We start from the raw sequence: 25,251 nt of genomic DNA, 5'->3' as shown, positions 1-25,251 counted from the left end.
CTTATTCATTGCGTATTGCATGTCTTTCCTTCTCTACGCCAGCGGTTCCTAACCTGCACCTGCAGGTAATTACCCCCGTAGAAGTAAAACTACAGTACTTTACATGGGTTGTATATGGAAGCGACGTTAATAATAGCGTAAGCGCCAACCGCCATAAGGTACCTTTACTCATGGGACGTCACATATAACTGGATCGCATGAAAGATGGGGGGGAAGTGACCGAACAGAATAGTCTTAAGTATATATCTTTCAGTAGGAGTAGCAGCGAAAGAGCTATTATTGTTTGTCTTTGTCACAGTCTCACATTTCATTTTTTTTTTCTTTATTTTTATAGAGGGTTTTACAAATGCCACCCTCATAGTGGCTCTCTAATTAATCTATAACATTCTAACTTTCACTACTTCTAATTTGTATGATATCCTTAACCATATTATAAAGAAGCCCAGCCTCTTCAGAGGCTGGACATGCCAGGATGCTGTTGACTCTGCCGATATCATAGCACCTGACATTACACATTTAATTTGTTCCCCACCGTAAATTTAGAATGGATTATGGTGTGCAACAAATAAATTCAACCAATCATAGTGTCGCATTGCGTATGTTTTGTCCCTCACATCACGGAGGCACGCGTATACCACTTTTACATGATCATAATTTCTATGGGTTCCCTAGAAAAGGGACCTTTAACATAGGCCATGTTAAAGGTCCCTTTTCATTGTTTTTCGTAAATAACTCTTTAAAGGGCTGTGCACACCGGCTGCGTGTGCGTGACGTGCACGTGTGCGTGCGGCGTTGTAGTATACAGGTCCTTATGAGAGACGGCACACCGCTTGTGCACGTGCACGTCACGCACACGCAAGCCGGTGTGCACAGGCCTTAAACGGTGGCCCAAATTCTATTATTATCATCATCAATAGGATTTTGTAAATTAGGAAATAAAACCATTATTGTGCAAAAATACTTTAATTATATGCTTTTAAATACTAATAATAAATCATTTCATATCAGTTTAAAATTAAACACTATATTTTCTTAAGCAACTAAAAGGCACTGATCCTTGTCACCTCTAAATATTTACAAATACGCGAATTGAATATGATATTATATTTGTATATATAGTCGAATAATCATTGTGTTAATATAATTGACAAAATTCTTGTTGTCGGCAGTTGAAAATAAGAGCGTTTACTAGGTCGACTGTCCTTTTCAATGGGCAAAAGTAGTGATCCAAAAGACTCAAGCCTTTCAGCTCTTTTTTTAGGGCTCGCCTCATCTCTTGACGCCTAAAAGGCTAAAAGCCTATTTTACTTATTAAATAGAAATAGGCTTTTAGCCTTTTAGGCGTCAAGAGATGAGGCAAGCCCTAAAAAAAGAGCTAAAAGGCTCGAGTCTTTTGGATCACTAGGCAAAAGCACAGAATAAATAATAGTACTAAGTACAGAAGACTCACTCTCTAACAAAACGCGTCTGTCTCGATCAGCACAGATATGGCCGCTAGGTGGCGACACCGCCACGCGCGGCTTATGGCAAACCCCGAAATTGGGGCCGAACGGATGTACTTTTAGCTACCTGTAGCAAAGCGACGAAATCGCGGAGTGAGCCACGCCTGGCAAAAGTATGGTTATGTTGGCGATAGACGACCTAGTGTATGCGCGCCCTTATTTATTTAAAATTTGTGTGCTCAGTCACTTAAGGCATCAGCACAGCTTCAGCATAAATACCTGGCAATGGTGAAATTACTGTAGATGCATCGTTAAATTTGTACTAGCTTGTAAATATGATACATAATATAGTTTACAAAAATACATAGGTACTTAGTAATTCACACATCTTTGTACATATCAGCAGGTCTTAGTCAATCAATAGAATCGTAAACATAACATGGTATACATAAATAAATAAATGGTATATAAAACTATACTACGTTGTGCGGTTATTTGTGCCATTCCCAACCGAAAGGGTAATATTGTCGGTTGTCGATAAGGCGCTATTTCCATATAACTTCAATTTGAAATGAACCTTATCAACAACCGACGAAGTGGTTGAAAACGTCACAGTTATATGATTTGCATTTACAATAACGGAAAGTCAATAAAAGCATGTGGAAGCCCACTCGCTAGAAAAACATAATGTTTCTCATTCATATGGCAATACAACTTATGATAATACACTGATTTTGAGCATAATCAATAATTGAAAGTTCCTCGTCAGTTAAAATACTCACATCGTTATTATTCGTGCAACCGACACCTACTGGGTATAAAATTTAGACTAAATTAATCTAAAAAAGTCAACAGATATAAGCAAAATAATATTGAGTACCTATAGTAGTAATCTATAAAATTAAAGCACTAACTCAGTTGTCTTGAATATGTCTTTTTCCTACTTGTCATAATCATAAGTGACCACCAAGACTTTTTATAACAAAAGGTAAAAAGCCAATCCTTATATGTCCGCTATTTTGAAAAGATGGTAAAAATGTACAAATATCAAAGTACAGACTTTATCACAAGGCCGCAAAGCGGATATACGTCGCGTTTAATTTGTAGCAAAAGTTATGAGAGGCTTAAGTAATCTGTAACAATTGTATACTATCCATATCTTTTTCGATTCCAAATTTGTATAATAATAATCTAATTTATGGGAATATCATCTTTGTCATGTTTACTAATTTAGAAATTCAGTCAGTCTCATCCTCTATTCAACACAACTCAGACTAGTCGCAACCGCTTAGGACTCGAGAGGCTACAATAATGTGTCATTTTTAAGGAAGAAGGGACATCAGGGCCGCAGGCGCTCATGTCATCGGCGTTTCAACTCTAACGTGTTTCACAACACGACCGCCAACCGCGCTAACGTTCCTTTTTTCCGGCTCGACTCATTACAGAGTCGACGATATATACAAGCCACTAATAATATCGTTCGCGCCGTCACTCGACAGCGAAACCGGCAGTCTCCAGAACGGCCTGCTTCAGCTTGTCGTGAAGCTTCTCCTTGGTAGGGTAGGGCGGGAGATCGAGGCGGTTGAAGCAGGTGTGGGCCTTGGGCAGCGAGTCGGGCGAGGCGTCGGCCACCAGGTGCAGCGTGAAGAGGCGCGGCGCGGCGGCGCCCGTGGAGCCCTGCAGCGCGCGGAAGCCGGCCAGCGGCACGCGCCGCGACCCCGTCACGAACTGCAGCAGCCGCGCGCGCATCTCGGCGTCGAACTGCTCCACCACCTCCCAGAACCAGCCCACGATGGGCGCGTCCGCGGTCACGTGCTTGAGGCGCGTGTGGCGGCGCCAGTCGGCCGGGTCCAGGTCGGCGCGGCCCGCCAGCAGCGGCTGCAGGTCGCGCGGCGACAGCGGCCGCAGCAGTTGCGGCGGCACCACGTCCGCCAGCCCGCGCTGCAGCGCCAGCCACTGCCGCTCGGCGCCGCGCGTGAACCGGTGCGCCACGTACAGCCGCACGTACTCGCGCTTGTTGGCGTCCGTCACCGGCTCCGCGGCGCCGCCCGCCCGCAGCTCCACGCTGCGGACGGCGCCGAACGACGAACATTCCACGGAGAACGTTGTGTCTATCACTCCCGCGATGCTGTTCTCCCTGGAAAATTATAATACTATGTTTATGTACAAGTCGTGAAATACAGCGATAATTTAAAACCCATGATCAATGTGTGAGATGAAAGCAAAGCGCGATATCTCACAATGTATTATCACATAATCACGAATTCCTTACCTACCTATGTACAAGGGCTACAAGTGTTATTTTAAATGCTTGAATTGAAAACATATCCGTCAAGCTTTACATTGGAATGCAAACAAACGTAGCAAGTTAATAATTATTACCAGTATTACGCACTTCCAACAGAACTACGTATACAGTGATTGCTCCAATTTATTCATGTTTAATAATAAGGCATGAGTAGAATCATCTTATTAAAATAACTGGTGCCAATTGATAGCAATTACGTTCAATATCATGCCTGGCATATTTTAGTTTATATTCAATGTCACCAATCGACAAGAAGTATTGGATCTAACGACTATGAATCGATTATACAATTTTTCGAGGTCTGTGCAATACACCCAAATGGGGCAGTAAGTTCATTAAGATAAGAAACTAGATCGATTCTTGTGTTGATCCTTGAAGTGGCAGGGACCGGCTCCCGGACAATTTACGTCATCTAAATTTGATTATTTGAAATAGAATCCAAATTCCAACCACTCAAAAATGAGGTATGCCACTTGAGAATAGTATTCAATGCAAAAATAGCTCACATCCTGCTGGGAATTCAACCCGTTTAAGGCCCACTTGCACCATTCCACTAACCCGGGGTTAATCAGTTAAACCGGGAGTTACCATGGTTACGAGTACAATTTGACACTGGGTTGATGGTTAAACCACAGAATAAATAATAGTACTATCGTACAGAAAGGAAACTTCCTACAAGTACAAAACCGAAGTTTGACAGCGGTTTAGGGTCGAATCTTGCTATCCCTTTCTAATATATGGCACTATCCCTTTCGGCTATTTAGGGTTGTCAAAATTCAAGTGATTATCTTATCTGTGGTCGTGCACGCAAAAGGAAGTCAAGTGGTGCCAACAATAATAATTGCTCGGAGCAATGCTGAGCCGAGCGGAGCCGAGTTTGGCCGATCTCAGGAGTTTCGCACCCCTGGTTAAACCGCTTAACCCCGGGTTAGTAGGATGGTGCAAGTGGGCCTAAGACAAGTGTTGTGTGTGTGTAACTCACAGCATCCAAGACAGCGAGCGATGCAGCTCCGGGTCCACGTCCCGGATGTCGCGGAGCGTGATGGGCCGGCCGAGGAGCTGCTTGTAGAAGGGCGCCGTGAAGGCCGCGTCGAGCTGGTGGCCGTGGAACAGAGCCACGCCGAGGATGCGGCCCGCGAAGTGGAAGTAGGAGAGATGCTCGGGATTCACCTAGAAAATTAAAACGACGTTTGTTTATATTCGGAGTTTCTCTGCGAGATCGAATCGGTAATGAGCAGACTTCGTACATTTTCCAGCATTTTTGGTGCAGCGGAGTGGTGTTAATGGAATTGGTATGAATAATTTCAACCCTAATGATTAATTAGCGTTAATTACATTCATATTAACCTTAATTTACCATTTCAGTTGAAATTATCTATACCAATTCCGTTAACACCACTCTGCTGCACAAAAAATGCTAGAAAATGTATGATGTCTGGTAAATGAGTAGGCCCGCAAGAAAAAGAAGGTCGTTGACATAGTTCAGAGATATGTAAGACTTAATTAACGGGATAAATTGACCTTAGAATCGCTTGCAACTAGAGTGTATAGGTTCTTAAGAGGAGACCGAGTATTCGAGCCAGGAAATGATAGCAAAAATATTTATGACGTTTGACAAGGATTTTTCCTAGTCGATTTTTCTACACTACTAGCCGCGTATCAGAGCTTCTTTATCGACCGACGGCTCTCCTCCTAACAGATGGAGCCACTTTCTGGCTACACTGCCGTAGTTCAGGCCCTCTTCGTCTCGGAACACCACTTGCCTCGGAGCTTCAACATTACGGGTAATACTCCAAACATGACACTACACGCTGTCCTAAAGTTTGTCATATCACTGCTCACCCCAGAATCAGCATTATTCTTGAATGCGTAACAGTCATCGCCCGCGTTAGCATACTGGAACAGTCCGTAGTGGGGGTTAAACAGGTCCCCTCCCAACAGATGGAGCCACTCTCGGGCTACACCGCCGTAGTCGAGGCCCTCTTCGTCTCGGAACACCACTTGCCTCGGAGCTTCATCATTACGGGTAATACTCCAAACATGACAGTACTTTACACGATGCCCTAAAGTTTATCATATTGTTACTCACCCCAGAATCAGCATTAATTTGCAACGCATATCGGTCATCGCCAGCATTCGCGTACTGGAACAGCCCGTAGTGGGGGTTAAACAGCTCCCCTCCCAACAGATGGAGCCACTCTCGGGCTACACCGCCGTAGTCGAGGCCCTCTTCGTCCCGGAACTTCACTAGCAGCCGTTTGCGGAGCTCCTTGCCTCGGAGCTTCATTACCAACCGGTAGGATTCTTCGAGGACTTGAGTGCGTGAAACCTGGACAATAAATGTTTATGAATGACAGTAAGAGAAGAATCATTTCCAACTGTTGTTTCGTTTCGACTGAGTAATTTTTTCCGGATCGTCACGTTTTAGTATTCAAATTCACTACATAGTTTCTATATTATAGGTACCTATCCCGAGATTTTACTATGTTTCATATTTGAGGATCTCTTTGTCTTCAAATATCACTTGAAGTAGCTGTTTACGTAGCATTTTGCCATGAAATTTATGAATTTTATTGTGTAATATTCCGTTATACACTATGGAATCGGCAAACTGACTCGTCGTGTATCCTTGGGCGCTTGCTTGGGCTTAGATTGAGAACAGTAAGAAATAGATGCGAAGTAAGAAAAGCAAGAAAAAAAAAGCAAGCAGCAATAAGAGTAAGAGATAGAGCGTATGTGGGGCACCTGGGCGGAAAACGTCCGTCTGGGCGTCCCAGATACCGCTGGAGTGACGAAGCCCAAAAAGACCTGTCCGCCCTCGGAATACCCAACTGGCGCGAAGTGGCGCAGAATAGGGCAGAGTGGCGCTCTCTTGTGTCAGAAGCCAAGATCCTTTTTGGGTCACTGGGCTAGTGATGTATGTATGTATGTAAGAAATAGATGAATACCTCTATCCGACAGTGTCCCGTCTGTGGCTGCAATGCTTGTAGTTCAGCGCGCAGCACGCGCGCCTTAGCGGCCAGATCTCTCTTGTAGCGCGGCAACTCGTCGCCCGCCTCGCCCGGCGGCGCCGCCGGCGGGGCTGGCGCCGCTGCGGGCTCCGGTGCCGGCTGGGGATAATAATAATCATAATTTCAATGATAGGGCTTCAAACACAGACAAGACATCCTCCAGACTGAGCGTAGTCGCGCTACCCCCTCTGCCACAAATATACGGTAGTATTACTCCATTTTCGATCAAGTGTCTTTGTGTGACGCCCAAGTGTCATCGAACGGACCAATCACGGCATGGAACTCGCTCACCTCGTCCCCCGCTCCCCTGTATTTTTGGCAGCATCGGTTTCATGAAATAATTGCTCTAAGATCCGTCTAAAGGATGTCTTGTCTGAGGCTTCAAAAGACCAACTTCATACGGATGAGCCGTTCAATTTGAAGTGAGTGGCGAAAGTGTCGTAATTTTTCTATTCCCTTCAAATTGAGCCTTTTACGGTTCAAGTTAGAGTGGCAAAACGAACTCGTTACGGTCGGAATTGGAATTATACATTTAGAGTTATGTTACACATAACAAAGTGGTATTAAGACGAATTCTCTCTTAGACATCCACCGGTTCGGTGGATGTATTGAAACGGGCTTGTCATGTCATGAATCTTTGAAAGGAGAAAAATCGTGCGATGAACAAAGCAGCTTTGGTGAACAATGCAACAACGTTATGTGGTTTCAATCCTCAGTCTTGAAAACACGAGCAAGAAGTTTTGACAATTTGTTTAATGGAATTATAGGTCTAATAATATATCTACAAGTTCAAACATATTTGTATGTGACTGTTTGTTTCCTAAATAAATAAATAAATAAAAATGCCATAGTTTAACAGTCAGTCAGTCATTCTACAGCACAGTAGCAAGGCCCGTACCCTTACAGCAGCAAGGGATGTACAAACACATCAGTTACATATGTATCTGTACTCACCGGCCTAGCGGACAACGCGAGCCTCGGGTCAGTGAACTGCGTGGTCTTGTTGTTGTGGTCGACGAAGTAGGGGCGGCCGGAGGGCGCGTGCCGCATCTCCCAGCCGGGGGGCAGCGGGCCCGCCGCCACCGAGCAGTGCCGCAGGTGCGTGGGCACGCGAGGGTCGTGCCACGTCGACGAGCCCGTGCCGCTGTTGTAGAAGTACACTTGCCCTTGGGCAGTTGTGCGCATTTCTGAGGAAACAATAGTAGTTTGTGTTACAAGGGATCAAAATGATATATTTCCGTCAAGGCCGTACATTGAATCCTGAATGAAGCGATGGATTCTACAATAGAATCCCGAACGTAGTGAGGGATTCTAAAGTAGAATTCTGAGCGTAATGAGGGATTCAAGTGTTAACGCCCAAGACGAAATAATTTTGATACCGTGTGACACATACTGCTTTTCACACCAACTATGAGGAAAATAAAGAAATCTTAGTGTTGACACGATCTGAATGATGCTTAAACAGATTATTTAAGCTAAAAAAATAATGTACAAAAAAATGTAAAAATAGTGTGCTTGAACAGAAAAGTGCTACTTTGATCCTTTTTGACTTGACCTAGCAGATTTGACCTAGCAGGGAAGAAAAAGCCCATTTCCGAATAGGTGGTGTGAAAAACAAGTTGTACGGCTGGAGTAAAGATCAGATTTCCTAGGATAGCGGTGCCGTCTCCATACAAAATAATGCGGCTAAATCTTTATATATAAACGCGAGCCGGTTTAACGGTAGACCTAAATGAAATTATGCTCAATCGAAAGAGCTTGAAAAAATATCACTTTTGAATCGAGAACATGTATCCGCAAAATTCGTATTGTCGAGTATTTTGCATTTAAAAGTGAAAAAATTTCGACAATCAATGCCATATCAATGTCAAACAAAAGGCCGGCCATGTTGGTTGACATTGACAAGTGCGTTCGGAAACTCTGAATTACCTTTGGATCCGGCATGCGTGTGACATACGGCAAGATGTTTGGTTCGAGCGTGTAATAAGCCTATTTAAAAAAAAAAGTAAGATGACAGATGCATTATTGATGGGAATGACGAAAAAACGAAAACGAAAACTTATTTTTCAGTTTACATGTTTGTGACTACAATACTAACGATGACACGGCACCAACGCGTAAAACAAATATATAAACCTATGCCGAAAATCGTGAGTATCTTCAAACCATATAATTGTTTCAACTTTCATTATTGTTTTGTTGTTGATACATAATTTCTCACATAATTTTGTTACTTGGACAAACCTTGCCACAATTGTTGGTTTATGACAATAGTTCCCATTGTATTCCATATGTGAGACCCATTACATGTTACAAAGTTCATAGCTGATAGCGCTGAACGTCTCTTTGGAAGTACTTAAATACATAGAAAACATCCATGACTCGGTAACAAATATCTCGGCTCATCACACAAATAAATGCCCTTACCAGGATTCAAACCTTTGGCTTTATAGGTAAGGTCACCACCCACTAGACCAGACGGGACACACATTTTATATACAGTATACTCAGTTGTATTTATACATTTCAGAATGGAAGGAAGAACCTTGAAGGAATGTGCTTGACAAACTAAAGCGAGATGAAAGTGAAGTTAAGTCACAAAAGTAATTCAAAGAAACTCTTGAGTTAAAGAACCAATTGACTCCACTCTGATTATATGATCCAGTGTGAACCAGTGCGAACAACTACAGTGTATGGTGGACATATTTGTGCTTTAGACTAACTTCAAAGAATCTGAGTGATGTGAGTGGATGCCGAAGACCGGGCAAAGTGGAGAAGACTGAGCAGGAAAGCAGACCCCGGCGCTAGGCCGGGAAAACGCAAGGTTTAAGAAGGAGTAATCTCCGGAGTCAATGTAAGTTGAATATAAGATTAAAATATATATATATATATATATATATAGTATATATAAAAAGATATATTTTATGCTGATTCAAATAAAAGTGTAAATAATAACTTCAGAGTTTGACTTAAATAAATTGTCAGGTGACAACTAAAACAAGATTAATTACTGCTACAATTTCAGAGTCATAGTGAAGCTTAGTACATAGTACCAAAACAAGGTTGATTTTTAGATTCTGCACCCAAAGGGTAAAAACGGGACCCCTATTACTAAGGGTTTAGTCTCATTTCTACAGATACCTATCACAGATTATCAATTTTACAGAAGCTTAATTCTACATATTCCCAATTATGTATAATTTCAATTTTACCTTAGGGGTGGCCAGGTGGAACGCTGGGCCTTCAGTAAGAAGTGCATATACTTGGAAAAATTCGACCTATGCCGCTGGGGTCCGGTGGCCAAATGGCACAGGCACCAGCCGCTATAGCAGAGGACGCTGTTTCGATTCCAGCCTGGGGCACTGGAGGCCTTGGTCACTTTTTAGGGTTCCATACCCAAAGGGTAAAAACGGGACCCTATTACTAAGACTCCGCTGTCCGTCTGTCCGTCCGTCTGTATTTCATGATCTTATGAACCGTGATAACTAGACAGTTGAATTTTTCACAAATGATGTTTTTCTGTTGCCGCTATAACAACAAATACTAAAAAATTAAATAAAAATAAATATAAGACCCAATATATATTAAAGCCAATACTAGGCTGGATATGACCGATGAAATGAGTAAGTTTTTATTAAAATGCCATGTTGGTGGCAAACAAGCATACAAGGCTATTAGTGACTAGAAAGACTAGATCTCTGCATCTCTGACCAGTTACAAATCTATACACTTTATTAGGGTTCCGTACCGGAAGGGTAAAAACAAGACCCTACTATTACTAAGACTCCTCTATCCGTCTGTCTGTCTGTAGGTTGTATCTCATGAACCGTGATAGCTAGACAGTTGAAATTTTCACCGATATTTCATTTCTGTTGCCGCTATAACAACAAATAAGTACTAAAAACGGAATAAAATAAATAAAGTGGGGCTCCCATGCAACAAACGTATTTTTTTGCCGTTTTGTGCGTAATGGCACGAAACCTTTCGTGCGCGAGTCCGACTCGCACTTGGCCGGTCTTTCTTAGAAGGTATATGACATTTATTTCAGTTTACTTCACTGTTCGTCTGTCTGTCTGTCACCAGGCTGTATCTCATGAACCGTGATATGTAAGTAGCTAGGCAGCTGAAATTTTCACAGATTATGTATTTTTGTTGCCGCTATAACAAAAGAATAATAAAAAGTATGGAACTCTTCGTGACGAGTCCGACTCGCACTTGGTCGGTTTTTCTTAGTATATGACATTTAAGGCTCCCATCACACAGGCGCGTTTTGAAAGCGGCGCGTGAGCGGGGCGCGCCGCTTTTTCATTTAAACGCTCACGCCCCGCCCGGAAAACGCGCCTGTGGGGCTATTCATAAATTACGTCATTTCAAATGGGAGGGGGGGGCGGACATCGGACGATGGTAGCATAACGTAGGAGGAAACGGGGTCATTCGAAGCATGATTTTTGGATGTTTTGGGGTGGGGGGGGGGGGGGGGGTTATAAATAAGGGCTTTACAGAACCGATCTGCGAAAAGTGGGTCAGATCAGAGCTGCGATCCTTATAGAACCAAACTGGAACCAGACGTGGGTTAGGTTAGGTTACCGAACCGAACTGCTACCAGAAAAGTGTAATTAACCAGTGTAATTAAAAAACCTAACCTGGGTTAGATTACGTTTTTTAGGGTTCCGTAGCCAAATGGCAAAAAACGGAAACCTTATAGATTCGTCATGTCTGTCTGTCTGTCCGTCCGTATGTCACAGCCACTTTTTTTCGAAACTATAAGCACTATACTGTTGAAACTTGGTAAGTAGATGTATTCTGTGAACCTCATTAGGATTTTCATACAAAAATAGAAAAAAAAAACAATAAATTTTTAGGGTTCCCCATACATAGAACCGAAACACAATTTTTTTTTTCATTTAACCCATACGTGTGGGGTATCTATGGATAGGTCTTCAAAAATGATATTGAGGTTTCTAATATCATTTTCTTCTAAAATGTATAGTTTGCGCGAGAGACACTTCCAAAGTGGTAAAATGTGTGTCGTCGTCCCCCCCCCCCCCCTGTACTTCTAAAATAAGAGAATGATAAAACTAAAAAAAATATATGATGTAGATTACAATGCAAACTTCCACCGAAAATTGATTTGAACATGATTTGGTAAGTAGTTTTTTTTAATACGTCATAAACCGTAAACCGCAATTTTATTATGTTACTTGCTGTTACGGAACCCTTCATGGGCGAGTCCGACTCGCACTTGGCCGCTTTTTTTATTACATATTTGTTTTTAGATATATCGGAATAGTACGCTTAGAGTTATACTGTATGTTATGGATTTAAAGTTATCGGAGATGAGATAGGTATGTAACCGCCTTGATGAAGGTTTGAAGTCTTAAAGTAAATAATTACTCAATTCAAAATTAGTACCTATTATTATAATTTATTTTACCCGAGCGAAGCCGGGTTTTCATCTAGTATGGATGTATTAGCGGACGCGGCGTCTGGGCCTACCAGACGGAGATGGCGGGACGACCTAGACACCTTTCTTAGTAATTGGCCAGAGCAGACGCTATGTCGGGAGTCGTGGAAGACAAGGGGAGAGGCCTTTGCCCAGCAGTGGGACACCATAATAGGCTAGCAAAAAAAAGTATTTGTATGGAGACGGCCGCTATATGACGGCACCGCTATCCTAGGAAGAGGGTCAAATATTTTTTTTGTGTGATATAAGGTTATGCATCCTGTGGACATCATAAAATAAATAAATTATTAAGCCTAATTTCTTTGCAGAACCCTCATAGGCATATTCCAACACTTCCAACCATCTACATCTTAAAAGATGTATGATTAAAAGCCTCTGTAAAAAATATCCAAATCGTCAGCTTTTGTATTGTCCACAGAAAAGACGATAGTTTTTGACCCAAAACTTTGATATGTTAACAATAAAGCTGGTTAAGACGTGAAAGTGTGTTCACCCAACTTAGGTGAAAGGCAGTTATTGCTCCAATTAGAAGTTGCGTGCATTTTAGCCATCAGAGTTCACGCTATGATATATTGCTGTTAGCTGTTGTGTGATGATATATTATATTACTGTTATCTGTTATATGTGACCAAATAAAATCCGCAGTGGGAAACCGCGTATCTGACTGTGCCGGACAGTCTGCCAACAGGGAGAGATGGCGGGAGATCGTGCAAAGAGCTGTGTCCGCCTCAACTACCGATGCGGACCCCTCAACGTGACCACGACCGCTCTGTCAAGAGCGATACGACAGAGAAGAAGTTGTGTGATATTACCGTATCCCGGAGGTAAATCGGCGGCCACGGGTATCGCAGGTGTGGTCGGGGATGTGGGAGTGGAGCTCGCGGGCGCTGGTGGCTGTCGTCGCGTCGCAGTCTGCGGCTGCGGTTCGGGCCTGTTCAACAATCGATTATAATGTAAATCATTTATTCAATAACAAAACTTATAAACTATTATTAAAATTAAGTATAAACTAAATAAATTGAAACTAATAAATTTTGTAAACAGATTTAAATTACATCTGCCTTCCTCCATTCCTACAACATTTGGATACTTACAATTTAACACAGCATAATGGTTAGTGGTGCAACACTTGGTCATTTATCTAGTTTCAAATATCTAGATGTTAAACTTCACGATCTAAGATTTAAACACTATCACACAAGTACACGTAAGCAGTTAAAAATATATATTCAATTTCAAATACATACCTAGTGCAAACGGAAGATGAGAACTTAGGAATGTTGCTACTATATCAATATTGTCAACTATTTAGAAAACCGAGGGCAACTTCTCATCTTCCTCAAAATGATATCCCATACAATACAGCGGAACCTCCATAGACAAAAGTTGATGGAGACTTATCAAACTCACTTCATGGATATAGGAGGTCGCATTATTGACATCGGCGGCTGATATAGACGAATTGGCCGGGGAGGCGATGGTGTCAACGGTGACGCCAGCGGGGAGTTACGGGGGTGAGGAGCGATCCAGGGGTGGGACGCGGGAGACTGCTCTCACTGCTTGGTCTACCTAAGGACTGTATCGTTTATTATAAATACAGATAAAACCTGGTCTAACTGTTGACGTGTGTATTATTTTGTATTACTATGTTCTTAAGGTATAATCTGGGGGTATTTTTAAGACATATCTGATATAAGAATGTTTTACATTTATTTTATTTTAGGGACTTTATGATGATTTTAATACCTTCTAGCAAATGTAATTCGGACAAGCCTATCGAGCTTAATTTGAGACTATTTCACCGATTCCTTAGTACGATTTAAAGAAACAAAAGGTTAATATGCTGCCAAAATATGCCATCTAAGTGTCCTTTTCATGATTGCTCAATTGAACATCCACAGAATAAATGTGGTGTATTTTATCTTTACATGAAAACGACTTTTTATGCAACATTTTGGATTCCCGTCAATTTCTGACGCCAGGGAAATGACGGAAACAGCTAAAAGAATCTACCGAAATCCAAAGCCTAACGGACATTCATGGCGTTGAACCATGGCTAGAACAGGTCGATAGAAACGCTCCATGATGGTTATATTGTATACCAAAGTCGGGGTTGTCGTAAGTAACATGCCATATTTTCAAAAAGGCCACCAAGCACAGATCCAAAACTTTTTTTCCAACTAAAAGAAATGATTAGACTATGCCCAGATGTTTCGCTTTACGAATCATATGTAATTGCTGTTTACATAGTACGATTTTTTTTGTGTAATACTTATCTTGTTCGCAAACCGTAAATTTTCTTGTAGTATTTGTCCGAAATCGTTGTAGTTACTCGGGAGGATTGGGTAAATATTGTCCAAACCATATGCTTTACGTGATCTCCCAGGACGAAATGTTACTTATTATTAAAGCACTAATTAAACTATATGTGTAATTTTTTAATAAAAACATAATACCAGAAAAAACGGCTAAGTAAAGTTGTATTTATAATAAACGATACAGTCCTTAGAACGCTCTAGAAAAACAGAAGTAAAAATGCTACTCACCTCATAGATATAGAGGTCGCATTGTTGACATTGGATTCTGATGTAGACGAAGTGGCCGGGGAGGCGACCGGTGTGACGGGCGACGCCAGCGGCGAGGTGAGGGGCGACGCCAGCGGCGAGGTGAGGGGCGTCGCGGGGGTGAGGGTCGCGGGAGACTGCCCTCACTGCTTGGTCTACCTAAAACGCTCTAGAAAAACAGAAGTAAAAATACTACTCACCTCATAGATATAGAGGTCGCATTGTTAACATCGGTGTCCGACGTAGGCGAAGTGGCCGGGGAGGCGACCGGTGTGACGGGCGACGCCAGCGGCGAGGTGAGGGGCGTCGCGGGGGTGAGGGGCGAGCCGGGCGCGGGGGTGGCGGGGGAGGCGGGCGAGGGCGGCGCGCGCGGGTCGGGCGCGGGCCGCTCCCACTGCGTCAGGCGGAGGGCGTGGTTCACGTAGTACGCTCTACAAGAACAAATGTAAAGATCAGTTGTGTCCATAAAACTCATTTTCTCAAAAATGGACGGCAAAGTCGACTTTGCCGTTTAAAAAATAGGTCGCGAAGGGCGTAGTTTATGGTCAGTCAAAAATTAAAAAGTTAAAAACATTGCAGTCTCGATTTTGGGACTGCAATGTTGCATACAAATTCCATTATTTGTCGAGTTCCAAACAGGGACTGAAAAGGTACCTTTAAAAACGGTTTTGACCGGTCTTTTGAAAAGGTACCCGACCGTTAAAAGTAGCATTTCGGTACCAATATCAATCGGTACCCGTATCTAAACAAGCTTCCGTTCAAACGGTACCGTTAAATAAAAGTACCTTTACGTGTTTTGTTTATAGGTATCCGACCGTTAAACTGGCATTCCATATTGATATCAATACTTTAGGTATCCAAATAAGTGTTAGTCCAAACGGTACCGTTAAATAAAAGTACCTATACGGATATGTTTAAAGGTATCCGACCGTTTAAATAGCATTCAGGTAATGTTATCAATAGTTTAGGTATCCAAACAAGCTTTAGTCCAAACGGTACCGTTAAATAAAAGCTTACCTCCAAACGGTACCTTTAAATAAAAAAACCTTATCGCGTTTGATCTGATACCCTAATTCTAACCGGTCACTCGCGAGAGCGGGGAGGGTACGCGTGTCTCAATTACATTGTATGGAATCAAAAAAATACAGTTGCCTAAGGACTTCGAAGCAGACCTGGACCTGGACCTGCTAACCCGACCATTTTGGAATCCAAGATGTATGCCGTGCACTTTGTCACAAAAGTCGTCATGGGTGTCGTCAATCATGTAACTAAACCACTTCGTGTTTAGGCTCTTTTCATTCGTCTCGATAAGATCTTTGACACTAGGTGATACTCAGGGTCTGATGATCGAGCTGGAAGGTGGTCACCAGCACCAATCAACCATGCAACTAAACCACTTCGTGTTTAGGCTCGTTTGATTCGTCTCGACAAGATCTTTGACACTAGGTGATACTTAGGGTCTGATGATCGAGCTGGAAGGTGGTCACCAGTACCAATCAACCATGCAACTAAACCACTTCGTGTTTAGGCTCGTTTGATTCGTCTCGACAAGATCTTTGACACTAGGTGATACTCAGGGTCTGATGATCGAGCTGGAAGGTGGTCACCAGTACCAATCAACCATGCAACTAAACCTTCGTGTTTAGGCTCGTTTGATTCATCTCAACTAGATCTTTGACACTAGGTCATACTCAGGGTCTGATGATCGAGCTGGAAGGTGGTCACCAGTACCAATCAACCATGCAACTAAACCACTTCGTGTTTAGGCTCGTTTGATTCATCTCAACAAGATCTTTGACACTAGGTCATACTCAGGGTCTGATGATGGAGCTGGAAGGTGGTCAACAGTACCAATCAACCATGCAACTAAACCACTTCGTGTTTAGGCTCGTTTGATTCATCTCAACAAGATCTTTGACACTAGGTCATACTCAGGGTCTGATGATGGAGCTGAAAGGTGGTCAACAGTACCAATCAACCATGCAACTAAACCACTTCGTGTTTAGGCTCGTTTGATTCGTCTCGACAAGATCTTTGACACTAGGTGATACCCAGGGTCTGATGATCGAGCTGGAAGGTGGTCACCAGTACCAATCAACCATGCAACTAGGGTTTGCAATCCGGATCCGAAATGTATGAAATTATCCGGATCTGGATCCGGATCCGCGGATCTTCCCATACATTTCGGATCCGTCGTGCAAACCCTACATGCAACTAAACCACTTCGTGTTTAGGCTCGTTTGATTCGTCTCGACAAGATCTTTGACACTAGGTGATACCCAGGGTCTGATGATCGAGCTGGAAGGTGGTCACCAGTACCAACCAACCAATCTGACGTGCACTTTGACATAAAAGTCATCATGGGTGTCGTTTTATAGGTTTCAGGGAGTGCAGAATTCAAAAATGATGACAAAGTATTATTGCATGATGTACGGTGATAGGCCTTCACGATGCACTGGAGGATAGCTGGAGCAGCAGTACAAAGCGTAATGGCGGCCGAGACCACGAACCGCCGAATGATAACCAAGAATTGGTTGTTTATTCGTATTTCCAGAAGAATTCTTCATTGACTTCCCCGCTCCCGTCACACTTGCACTAACATAATACCCACTCACATAACATAATATTCACTGCATAATATGCTATCTAAATTATACATTAAAAATAAAAATAAATGTCTGCAGCACGATCCGCCATGTTCCAAGGATCATTCGAAAGTCCCAAGTCAGAGTTTAGAGTCGTCAATATTCAGTCAACCGAATACTGTTTGACATTTGTGTATTAAAGTTTGTAGTGATGAGGTTGAGACTTGAGACACCGTTTCAAGTACCTTAGTAGGCGAGCTCCCGACCGATAACGTCATTTTGAAATTACATCAATCGAAATGAAATCAAAATTCTAACAACTCCTCCCATCCCCCCTCGGTGACCGCCCGTTACGCCCGTAGTAGGTATATACATGGAATGTAATTGTGGAAATGTGTTTTGTGAGCCGATTATGCATTTCATACAAGTAACAAAAAGTGGAAAAAACTAGCTATTTTGCATTTAATCAACATTTGAAGGTAGGCCCGCCCCTACTGTTTGACCAAGATGTTGACTTTATAGAGTAAGAAGTTAGGACTTTTACAAAGTAAAATTCTTGGTACCTACTACGGGATCTGATAACTTTCTAGTGTAAAAGCTTTATACATAATGCGCTTGGCCTTGGCAACACATCACATGAAATGTGTTTGGATTTATGCATGTTTGTATTATTTGTTAGCATTGTTTCGTTTATTTATATTACTAATTGTAGTTAACCTGATGTACCTACCTATCGTTTATTGTTATACATTTATAATCGATTTTTATCCACTTACGGAAATGTCATATGAATCGAAACTACAGACTCGGTCACAACACTGCTTAAAAAAATAGGTAACTACTAACTAGTAATACATGGTAAATTATTATCGTAAAATATTCTATTACTATTATGGGGCATGGCACTTATATTATTTGCATGGCACACTGCGTCCAATTCGCACGACCCGACGTGCGCGCGGGATATCACTATAATAATACGCGCATAGCGTTGTCTCGCTCAAACTTCGGAGCGACGTGCGAATCGGACGCAGTGTGCCATGCCCATATATATGATCTAAAAAAATTCAAAATTATGTTTAAAAAAGCGAAATACTGATTTAAGTACTTGACAAGCCCTTATATTATTACGGAATTTTATTTATAATTTCAATAGCCATGCACGTTTACATTCTATGGGCGTTGTGATGTGATGTGTCAAATGTTTGAACTGGGAAGTAAATCTGACAAGCCATTATTCGGCTGTCCCATAGCAAAACCCAGTAAGTGCATCAGACCAAATTTTACAGAAGGCGTAACAAGATAAAATGTGTCAGCCTCAAAAAATGTTTTAAATTTTAATACAAAAAACGTACCTACATGAATAACTACTTAGGAACTATTCCATATATCAACATCAATATTATGTAATAATATTGTATTTATACACGTTTATGCCCCTTACTAACTTTGAAAACGTGAGCACCGATGTTTTGTGTTACATATTCCCACTCCAATACCTACCTAGTAAGTGCTCGTTTTAGGTGTGAACCTGGTGTATCACTTATCAATATTCAAGACATTTCGGGGTTTTTCCCACTAGTTACCACCAAGTTATTACCAGTGGTAACAACTGAGATGTTTTTCTCACTTTTTACCACTGCAAAAACTGAAAAAAAAAAATCCCACTAGGTATTTACCACCAAACTTTGGTGATAAATACCTAGTGGGTGAGATGGTGGTAACTACTTGGAATTATTTTTATCTGTATCAGTAGCATACTTTAAAGTTTAAATTATAGCATATTACGCTCTTGTAATTGGGTGTTAAAATTCTGTTTGAACCCTTACTAGGTTTTAATATGGGGCAGGCGCAGTGCCCCCGCACGTCAACCCAGTTCAAAAACCTAGTAAGTCTGCTGGATAACCACGCTAAAACCTAGTATGTCTCAGTCCCATCCTAGGTTTTGATATGGGATTTGTGACTTGCTGAGTTTTATAATGTTAAACCGTCACTACACATGCTACTTACTAGGTTTGGGGTGTCAAAATCTCCGTTGTTTATGCCGATTTTTGAGCAGGTGTCTTTGTAATCGGGTGAGGACTTACTTGGTGGGTCCAAATTAACGTTGAAAATTTCCGGAAAAAATCCCGTTTCTTTCCAAACGCCTCGTTTTTTTCGGATTTTTACAGAAAAAAACCATGAGATTTACCGCTTCAATTTTTCCGAATAAAACGAAAAAAGCGATTTAAACAGGTTTCAATCGGTTATTTTTCTGAGTTAACCGTTAACTGAACCCGAAGTGGTGGTGGAAGTGGTGGTGGAGTTCGGGGTTATTTTTCTCAATACTGGCGACATTTGACATCGGATCGGTGACAGTGTCAATTCAGTTCAGTTGTCACAGTTGTGTCATTATACTTATCAGTCGGTTGGTTTTTTTCTTTAAAAATCCGAAATAAACGGAAAAAAACGAAAATTTCATAAAATCTCGAAAAAATCATTTGATTTTTTCCGACATTTTCAACGCTAGTCCAAATAACATAAAAACAAATTTTGAGAAATTTGTCATTTACTAGGTTTTGATATGGGACAGCCGTATTGTGCGGTTTGTTTTTCGGTCGGGTACCCTTACCTACTTCAAAAAGTTAGCCTTAACGGTACCGTTTCAAAAAGGTACCTGTTAAATTCTATTTATTCGGGTACCGTTACTATTGGGTACCTATTCAATTGATACCTTTATTTTAGGTACTGGTATTTTTCCGTTTTATTCGGGTACCATTACTGTTGGGTACCTATTCAATTGATACCTTTATTTTAGGTACTAGTATTTTTCCGTTTTATTCGGGTACCATTCCTGTTGGGTACCTATTCAATTGATACCTTTATTTTAGGTTACCGGTCTTTTGCGGTTTTTCAGTCCTTGGTTCCAAACTTTTTAAAAGTTGAAATGGCCATATCAAATGAAGGCACAGGCCCATTAAACAGCCAAACAGATGATTAGTACGCGACTATTTAGGTGTCTCAAATAGGTTGGCGTATTTTCGGCAGAAAAATACACTTCTATTTTTTTATTAAAAAAATAAAAAGGCGGCAAGGGCTTTTTTCTGTGAAAATATATACGTAAGAACGTTGCTTTTGTAAAATATTTCTATGATATTTATATTTCTTGCACCATTTTTGAGAAAAGCACTATATATGACTCGGCTGGAAGGCTACTTGCTGGCTTCGGATTCAATTAAACGGACTCCCAAGGTCGTCCGTTTAAAACGAATCCTCAGCCTGCAAGTAGCTACTTCCGAGCCTCGAAAATAATGTACTATTCCTACTGGCTTGCCAATTTCGGGACAATTCGCCGTACATTGCTGGCCCCAATTTCACATCAGTGACAGGTGCGACAATTGCAAAACATCACTGTTGCTGACGTCACAGGCATCCATGGGCTACGATTACCACTTACCACCGGGCGGGCCGTATTCCTGTTTGCCACCAACTTTGTATTATTAAAAAAAAACTCTATTATATCGGAAAAAAACAGATATTTCGCTTGCTAAGTTTATGACAATTGTCACAAGAAACACTACAATTGTCACGAAATTCCGACATATAACTCATTACCTGTCAAGAATTACCTACAATTCTTCTAAATCTTTGACAATTGTCAGAAACTTCGCAATAGAAATATATATGTGTTTTTTTTTCGATATAATAAAGTGTAGTAATGCGCCATCTAGACTAGGAATTACAACTTCTTTTGTGTTTGGATATCAAGAGCAAAATTATATGAATCATCACCTTGGTTTTTATAACAAACGACCAGACTCTAAGATACATGAAAACAAAAGACCAACTTAGTTGAAGCATGACCTGACCCTTGACAAATACAATAACTTTTTTTTCGATTGCAAGTTTAAAAAAAAACAATGTAACTTCATGCATAATAACAGCAAAAGCGTGACCAAATACTGTTACATTGTACATAATCTTCACATTCATCAGTTTATAGTCAATTTACAAACATGATATGCTAATGAGTATGTCAGACAAAATGAGAATACTAATTGTAATTAGCTTTGGTAACCGTCAACCTTCTCAATGTCATAGTAATAACAGTGAAATTTTAAACGTTAATCTCCTAAAGACTTCTCACATATCTTACTGACCGGACATTGCTTGGGTGATGATCAGTACCGTATTTACCATAACAGGGCCCCCATCCTCAGGGTACTCCAAAGGACAGACAGTAACAAGTATTACCCATAAAAAATAGAAGATCATAGTAGAAAAATGTTAGTTTTATTCGCTTTTTTACTTTCCAAAAGGGCCCCAAATTCTTATCAATCAATCAATCAATGCATTTATTTTCAGGCTACTAAGGCCCATAGATACATACCTTACAAACTAACATATATATACAATAATAAAAATCTTAAATACTAAAAAATCATTTTCGTGACGCAATTTTCTGTTGCGGCGGCCGATGTGCCCAAAGGCCCCAGCATAGTTTAAGAAGGCCCTGGTGATGGTCGCACATTTACAGCCTAGAGTACATTATACTCGCACATTGCTGTTACAAAGTTACTATGACACGCGATAAAAGCGCGACCATTTAGCATATGCCATTGAGATTATCTAAAAAAAAGGCTGTCATAAAATTAATAATCTAGATCTTGCTGTGCAGTAATCGTCATTATTGCGCAATTAGTATTACTGTTTTCATCTTTATTATACAGCACTACATTAACTTTCTCTTGCCTGGCTCTACTTTATCTGTTTCCCTTCACTTCATATACTTTTAACACATTCATTGTCACCCAGCCAAACAGGACATCTGCGACAAGCCACAACAATTTCTTCATATAAAGCAGTAGTACCACGATCCCGACTATCGGGCCTGGGAACGAAATCGTAAAATACCCGATTGTACCCGATAGTCGGGTGTTCGGCACACATTCAGGTTAACCCATTGACCGCCAAAGATGTCAACTGATGTGTATGTGATGTGTATACAGCCCTATATCAATCGTCGTGCATTCCGAAAAGATTCACGCTGACGCGCGCCGCGACAAATTCATTGCATAAATACATGAATATACAAATGGCAGAATTAATGCCTATCTTTTATCAAATTTACATGTCAAATGTCAATGTCAAATACATAAATGCGTTCTTAGGAACTTAGTTCAAAAGTGACGAATGTGTTCGGGGTCCATGGTTCCACATTCTGGCACATAAAAAGTTGTAATTACCTGCCACTAGCCGTGAATCTCTCCTCCCAATGTTGTGGCAATGGCTTCTGAGTGTTCGCTGCAGGTTCCCTTGGAGCTCTGACGTCTCCTGCCGGGCCTACTACCGCCAGCGGAGAGCCCTCGCCCGCGGCGGAGGCGGGCTCGCCCCGAGTCCCGTCTCGGGACATTAGGGACACAATCACTTGACCGCGGACCCCACATGTCTCTCCAGATCCGTCTTCGCACAGTTCGAGGCATTGATCTTAAATGAATATAAAAATAAGAAATTATTATAATGGTATAAATATATAAGGGGTCATCCATTAATTACGTCACACGAATTTCTAGGTTTTTTACCCCTCCCCCCCTCCTTGTCACACTTGGTCACATTTGGCAAACCCCTCCCCCCCTAGTGTGACGTCACATTTTTTCTACGAAATCGCCAAATCGAATTAAGTAAGTACCTAAGTATTATTAATAATATTTTATCAAAATATTTTTGACGATATAAATATTAGTAATTTTATAACCCAGAACTGCTGAGGAAAGAAAATTAAACGAATAAAAACGATTATCGTTTTAAAAACTTGTTATTTAAATGTACACCGAATAAAATAATTTAAATAAATTTTCGGTTACTGATGAAGTTAAAGTGACGTCACAAAGTTTGTGTCCCCCCCTCCCCCATGTCACAATATGTCACATTTTCTTGACCCCCTCCCTACCCCTAAACGTGTGATGTAATTAATGGATGACCCCTAAAGGTAATGCTGTTAATTATTACGAATTTGTAATTTTCGCTTTGCTTTACGTTTACCAGCACAGATATGATGGTCATTCTTGTCTACGTGACAGTGTGATAAAACGGTATCCGTCACTTTCAATCCGGCGGTGTTAAAAAGTGACAGTTATTTTATTACGTGGATAAAACCATGCATAATACACCAGCTGCTTCGTTTGAAACAATTAATAGTTTAAATTGGGCATTCAAAAAATGGTGATGCCAATGAAACTTATTAAGTTGTGTAAAGTTCAGTTGTTTGTGTTTAAGGAATGCAAATCGGTTATTTTTTGTATGGAAATAACCGCGGTTTCGGTTAAAAACCGATTATTTCCATACAAAAAATAATCGATTTGCATTCCCTATTTGTGTTAGAGCCCCAATACTCCAGTAGCATGTTCCCGGAGTTGTAATGATCCATACACTATGGTAACTGCTTACCATTAAGTGGATTTATACTAGTTTGCCACCAAAGATGTATGATAAAGTGGAAATTTTAAAGTTCACATAGCAAAACTATTATTGTTATAAATATTAAACAATAAATAAATGAAATAAAGTAGCATTTGGTTTCAGCTGTGAATGGCATACCATGACTAATACTTAGGTATAACTACAACAATATCCTAAGAAACTTAGCATTCCATGTAAGTATACTCTGTCAGCAAGACCAATACAATATTAATTATCAACCACAAGTAATATAAAGTAGTGACTCACAGCCAGTGTCCTTTAACTTGTGCACTGTTGATGGCTGGATGCGGACACAGCCGAGGAACCCAGATCCTTGTCGTTTCTGCACTTTCCTCTGGTTCCATACACTGAAATGTACCACAGCATTTAGTAACACAATTATTTTTTAATATTCTTCTGCATAGCAAACATATATTTTTTTAAATATAATCAGTAGCAGTCCTTTTGAACTTATTCTTGAAATGAATTATTATTCAAAGACGAAATATGTGACTATGGTATGGTGTTTTAAGGAAGTAAATGCAGTTAAGGGGCAGTTGCCTTCTTTCAGTGCCTTCCTTTCCACATGTGAGATGACAACTCTATATTTGATTACAGAGAAAGATCTACTTATCCAATTACCTGATTGTAATTCCATCTGCTTTAGTGAGATATAAATCATAGTGTGTATTCCATTTTGGATCCAGGGTTGCTTTCACAGCATTTGTTGTGTATACCTGAGCACTTCCATTGACTGATATTTTGGCAAACGGATCTGGCATTCCTGCAATACGCAAAACAACTTGAGTATTCACAACAAAAACAACACACTTAGTATCAATATAAAGCAGTGACGGCATTCAGCAAGAAGCATAGTGAAACATTTTATCACTAAACGCCGACAGTCTCTTGGGAACGAATTATGTTCGCACGTCAATTCGCGTTAATATGCTCCAAACAGCACACAGACACCTATTTCTCAGACCTTGAGGAAGACCTCCATTTGCATACTGATAACAATAGACGGAATATGAATGTTCACTTACGAAAGAGATCTCTCCTCGCCAAATTCCTTGCACAAACAACTGAAAACAAAACGATTCAATGGGTGAATTGTAACGAAAAGTAAAATATTCACACCGTCCCGACGTGCGGAAGTAATTCGAATATTTAAATATGTTCTTACTTGTGAGGCGAATCTTTTGAGCTCCATACTTTCGTTCCGATGCAGGAGTCGACATTTTACCATAATTTTAACTAATAATAACACTTAAAACATTTTAATTCTGTATTTCTATCACCTCAGCTAAAATGTTTCACAAACCATCAGCCACCATTTTTCTTTCTGTTCTGAGATTTCATTCACTTTTATGTCAAACCAACATTCATTCGTTCACAACCTTTTCATTCCCCTATGATAAGCCGCTTTTACACGCCTA

General features: G+C 40.9%; 2 protein-coding genes across 2 annotated transcripts in view; one reads left to right on the top strand and one right to left on the bottom strand.

The window, feature by feature from the left end:
- LOC134667447 (uncharacterized) overlaps positions 1–25,251 on the top strand; it is a 242,565-nt gene that overhangs the window by 210,417 nt on the left and 6,897 nt on the right. The window lies entirely within an intron of this gene.
- LOC134667448 (E3 ubiquitin-protein ligase SMURF2) lies at positions 945–25,175 on the bottom strand. The gene is made up of 12 exons (XM_063524860.1): positions 24,999–25,175; positions 24,859–24,897; positions 24,455–24,596; positions 24,080–24,180; positions 22,600–22,840; positions 14,990–15,220; positions 13,038–13,156; positions 7,716–7,948; positions 6,699–6,860; positions 5,840–6,079; positions 4,733–4,920; positions 945–3,579 (listed from the first exon to the last, which is right to left on the bottom strand). Exons 1-12 carry the CDS (start codon positions 25,051–25,053, stop codon positions 2,931–2,933), a joined length of 2,400 nt encoding a protein of 799 aa, XP_063380930.1. The 5' UTR covers positions 25,054–25,175; the 3' UTR covers positions 945–2,930.

Source organism: Cydia fagiglandana, chromosome 9 (genome assembly GCF_963556715.1).
Source record: "Cydia fagiglandana chromosome 9, ilCydFagi1.1, whole genome shotgun sequence".
Lineage (NCBI taxonomy): Eukaryota > Metazoa > Arthropoda > Insecta > Lepidoptera > Tortricidae > Cydia > Cydia fagiglandana.
The sequence above is the reverse complement of the archived record's forward strand: the minus strand, read 5'-3'. Positions and strand labels throughout refer to the sequence as shown.

Bases quoted from the DNA above. Each gene is read 5' to 3' on its own strand.
- LOC134667448 (XM_063524860.1), bottom strand. From the start codon at position 25,053: ATGTCGACTCCTGCATCGGAACGAAAGTATGGAGCTCAAAAGATTCGC. The intron at 24,597-24,858 runs GTAAGTGAACAT...TGCGTATTGCAG, and splicing joins GGCGAGGAGAGATCTCTTTC to GAATGCCAGATCCGTTTGCC. The intron at 6,080-6,698 runs GTATTCATCTAT...TTTATTGTCCAG, and splicing joins CGGGACACTGTCGGATAGAG to GTTTCACGCACTCAAGTCCT.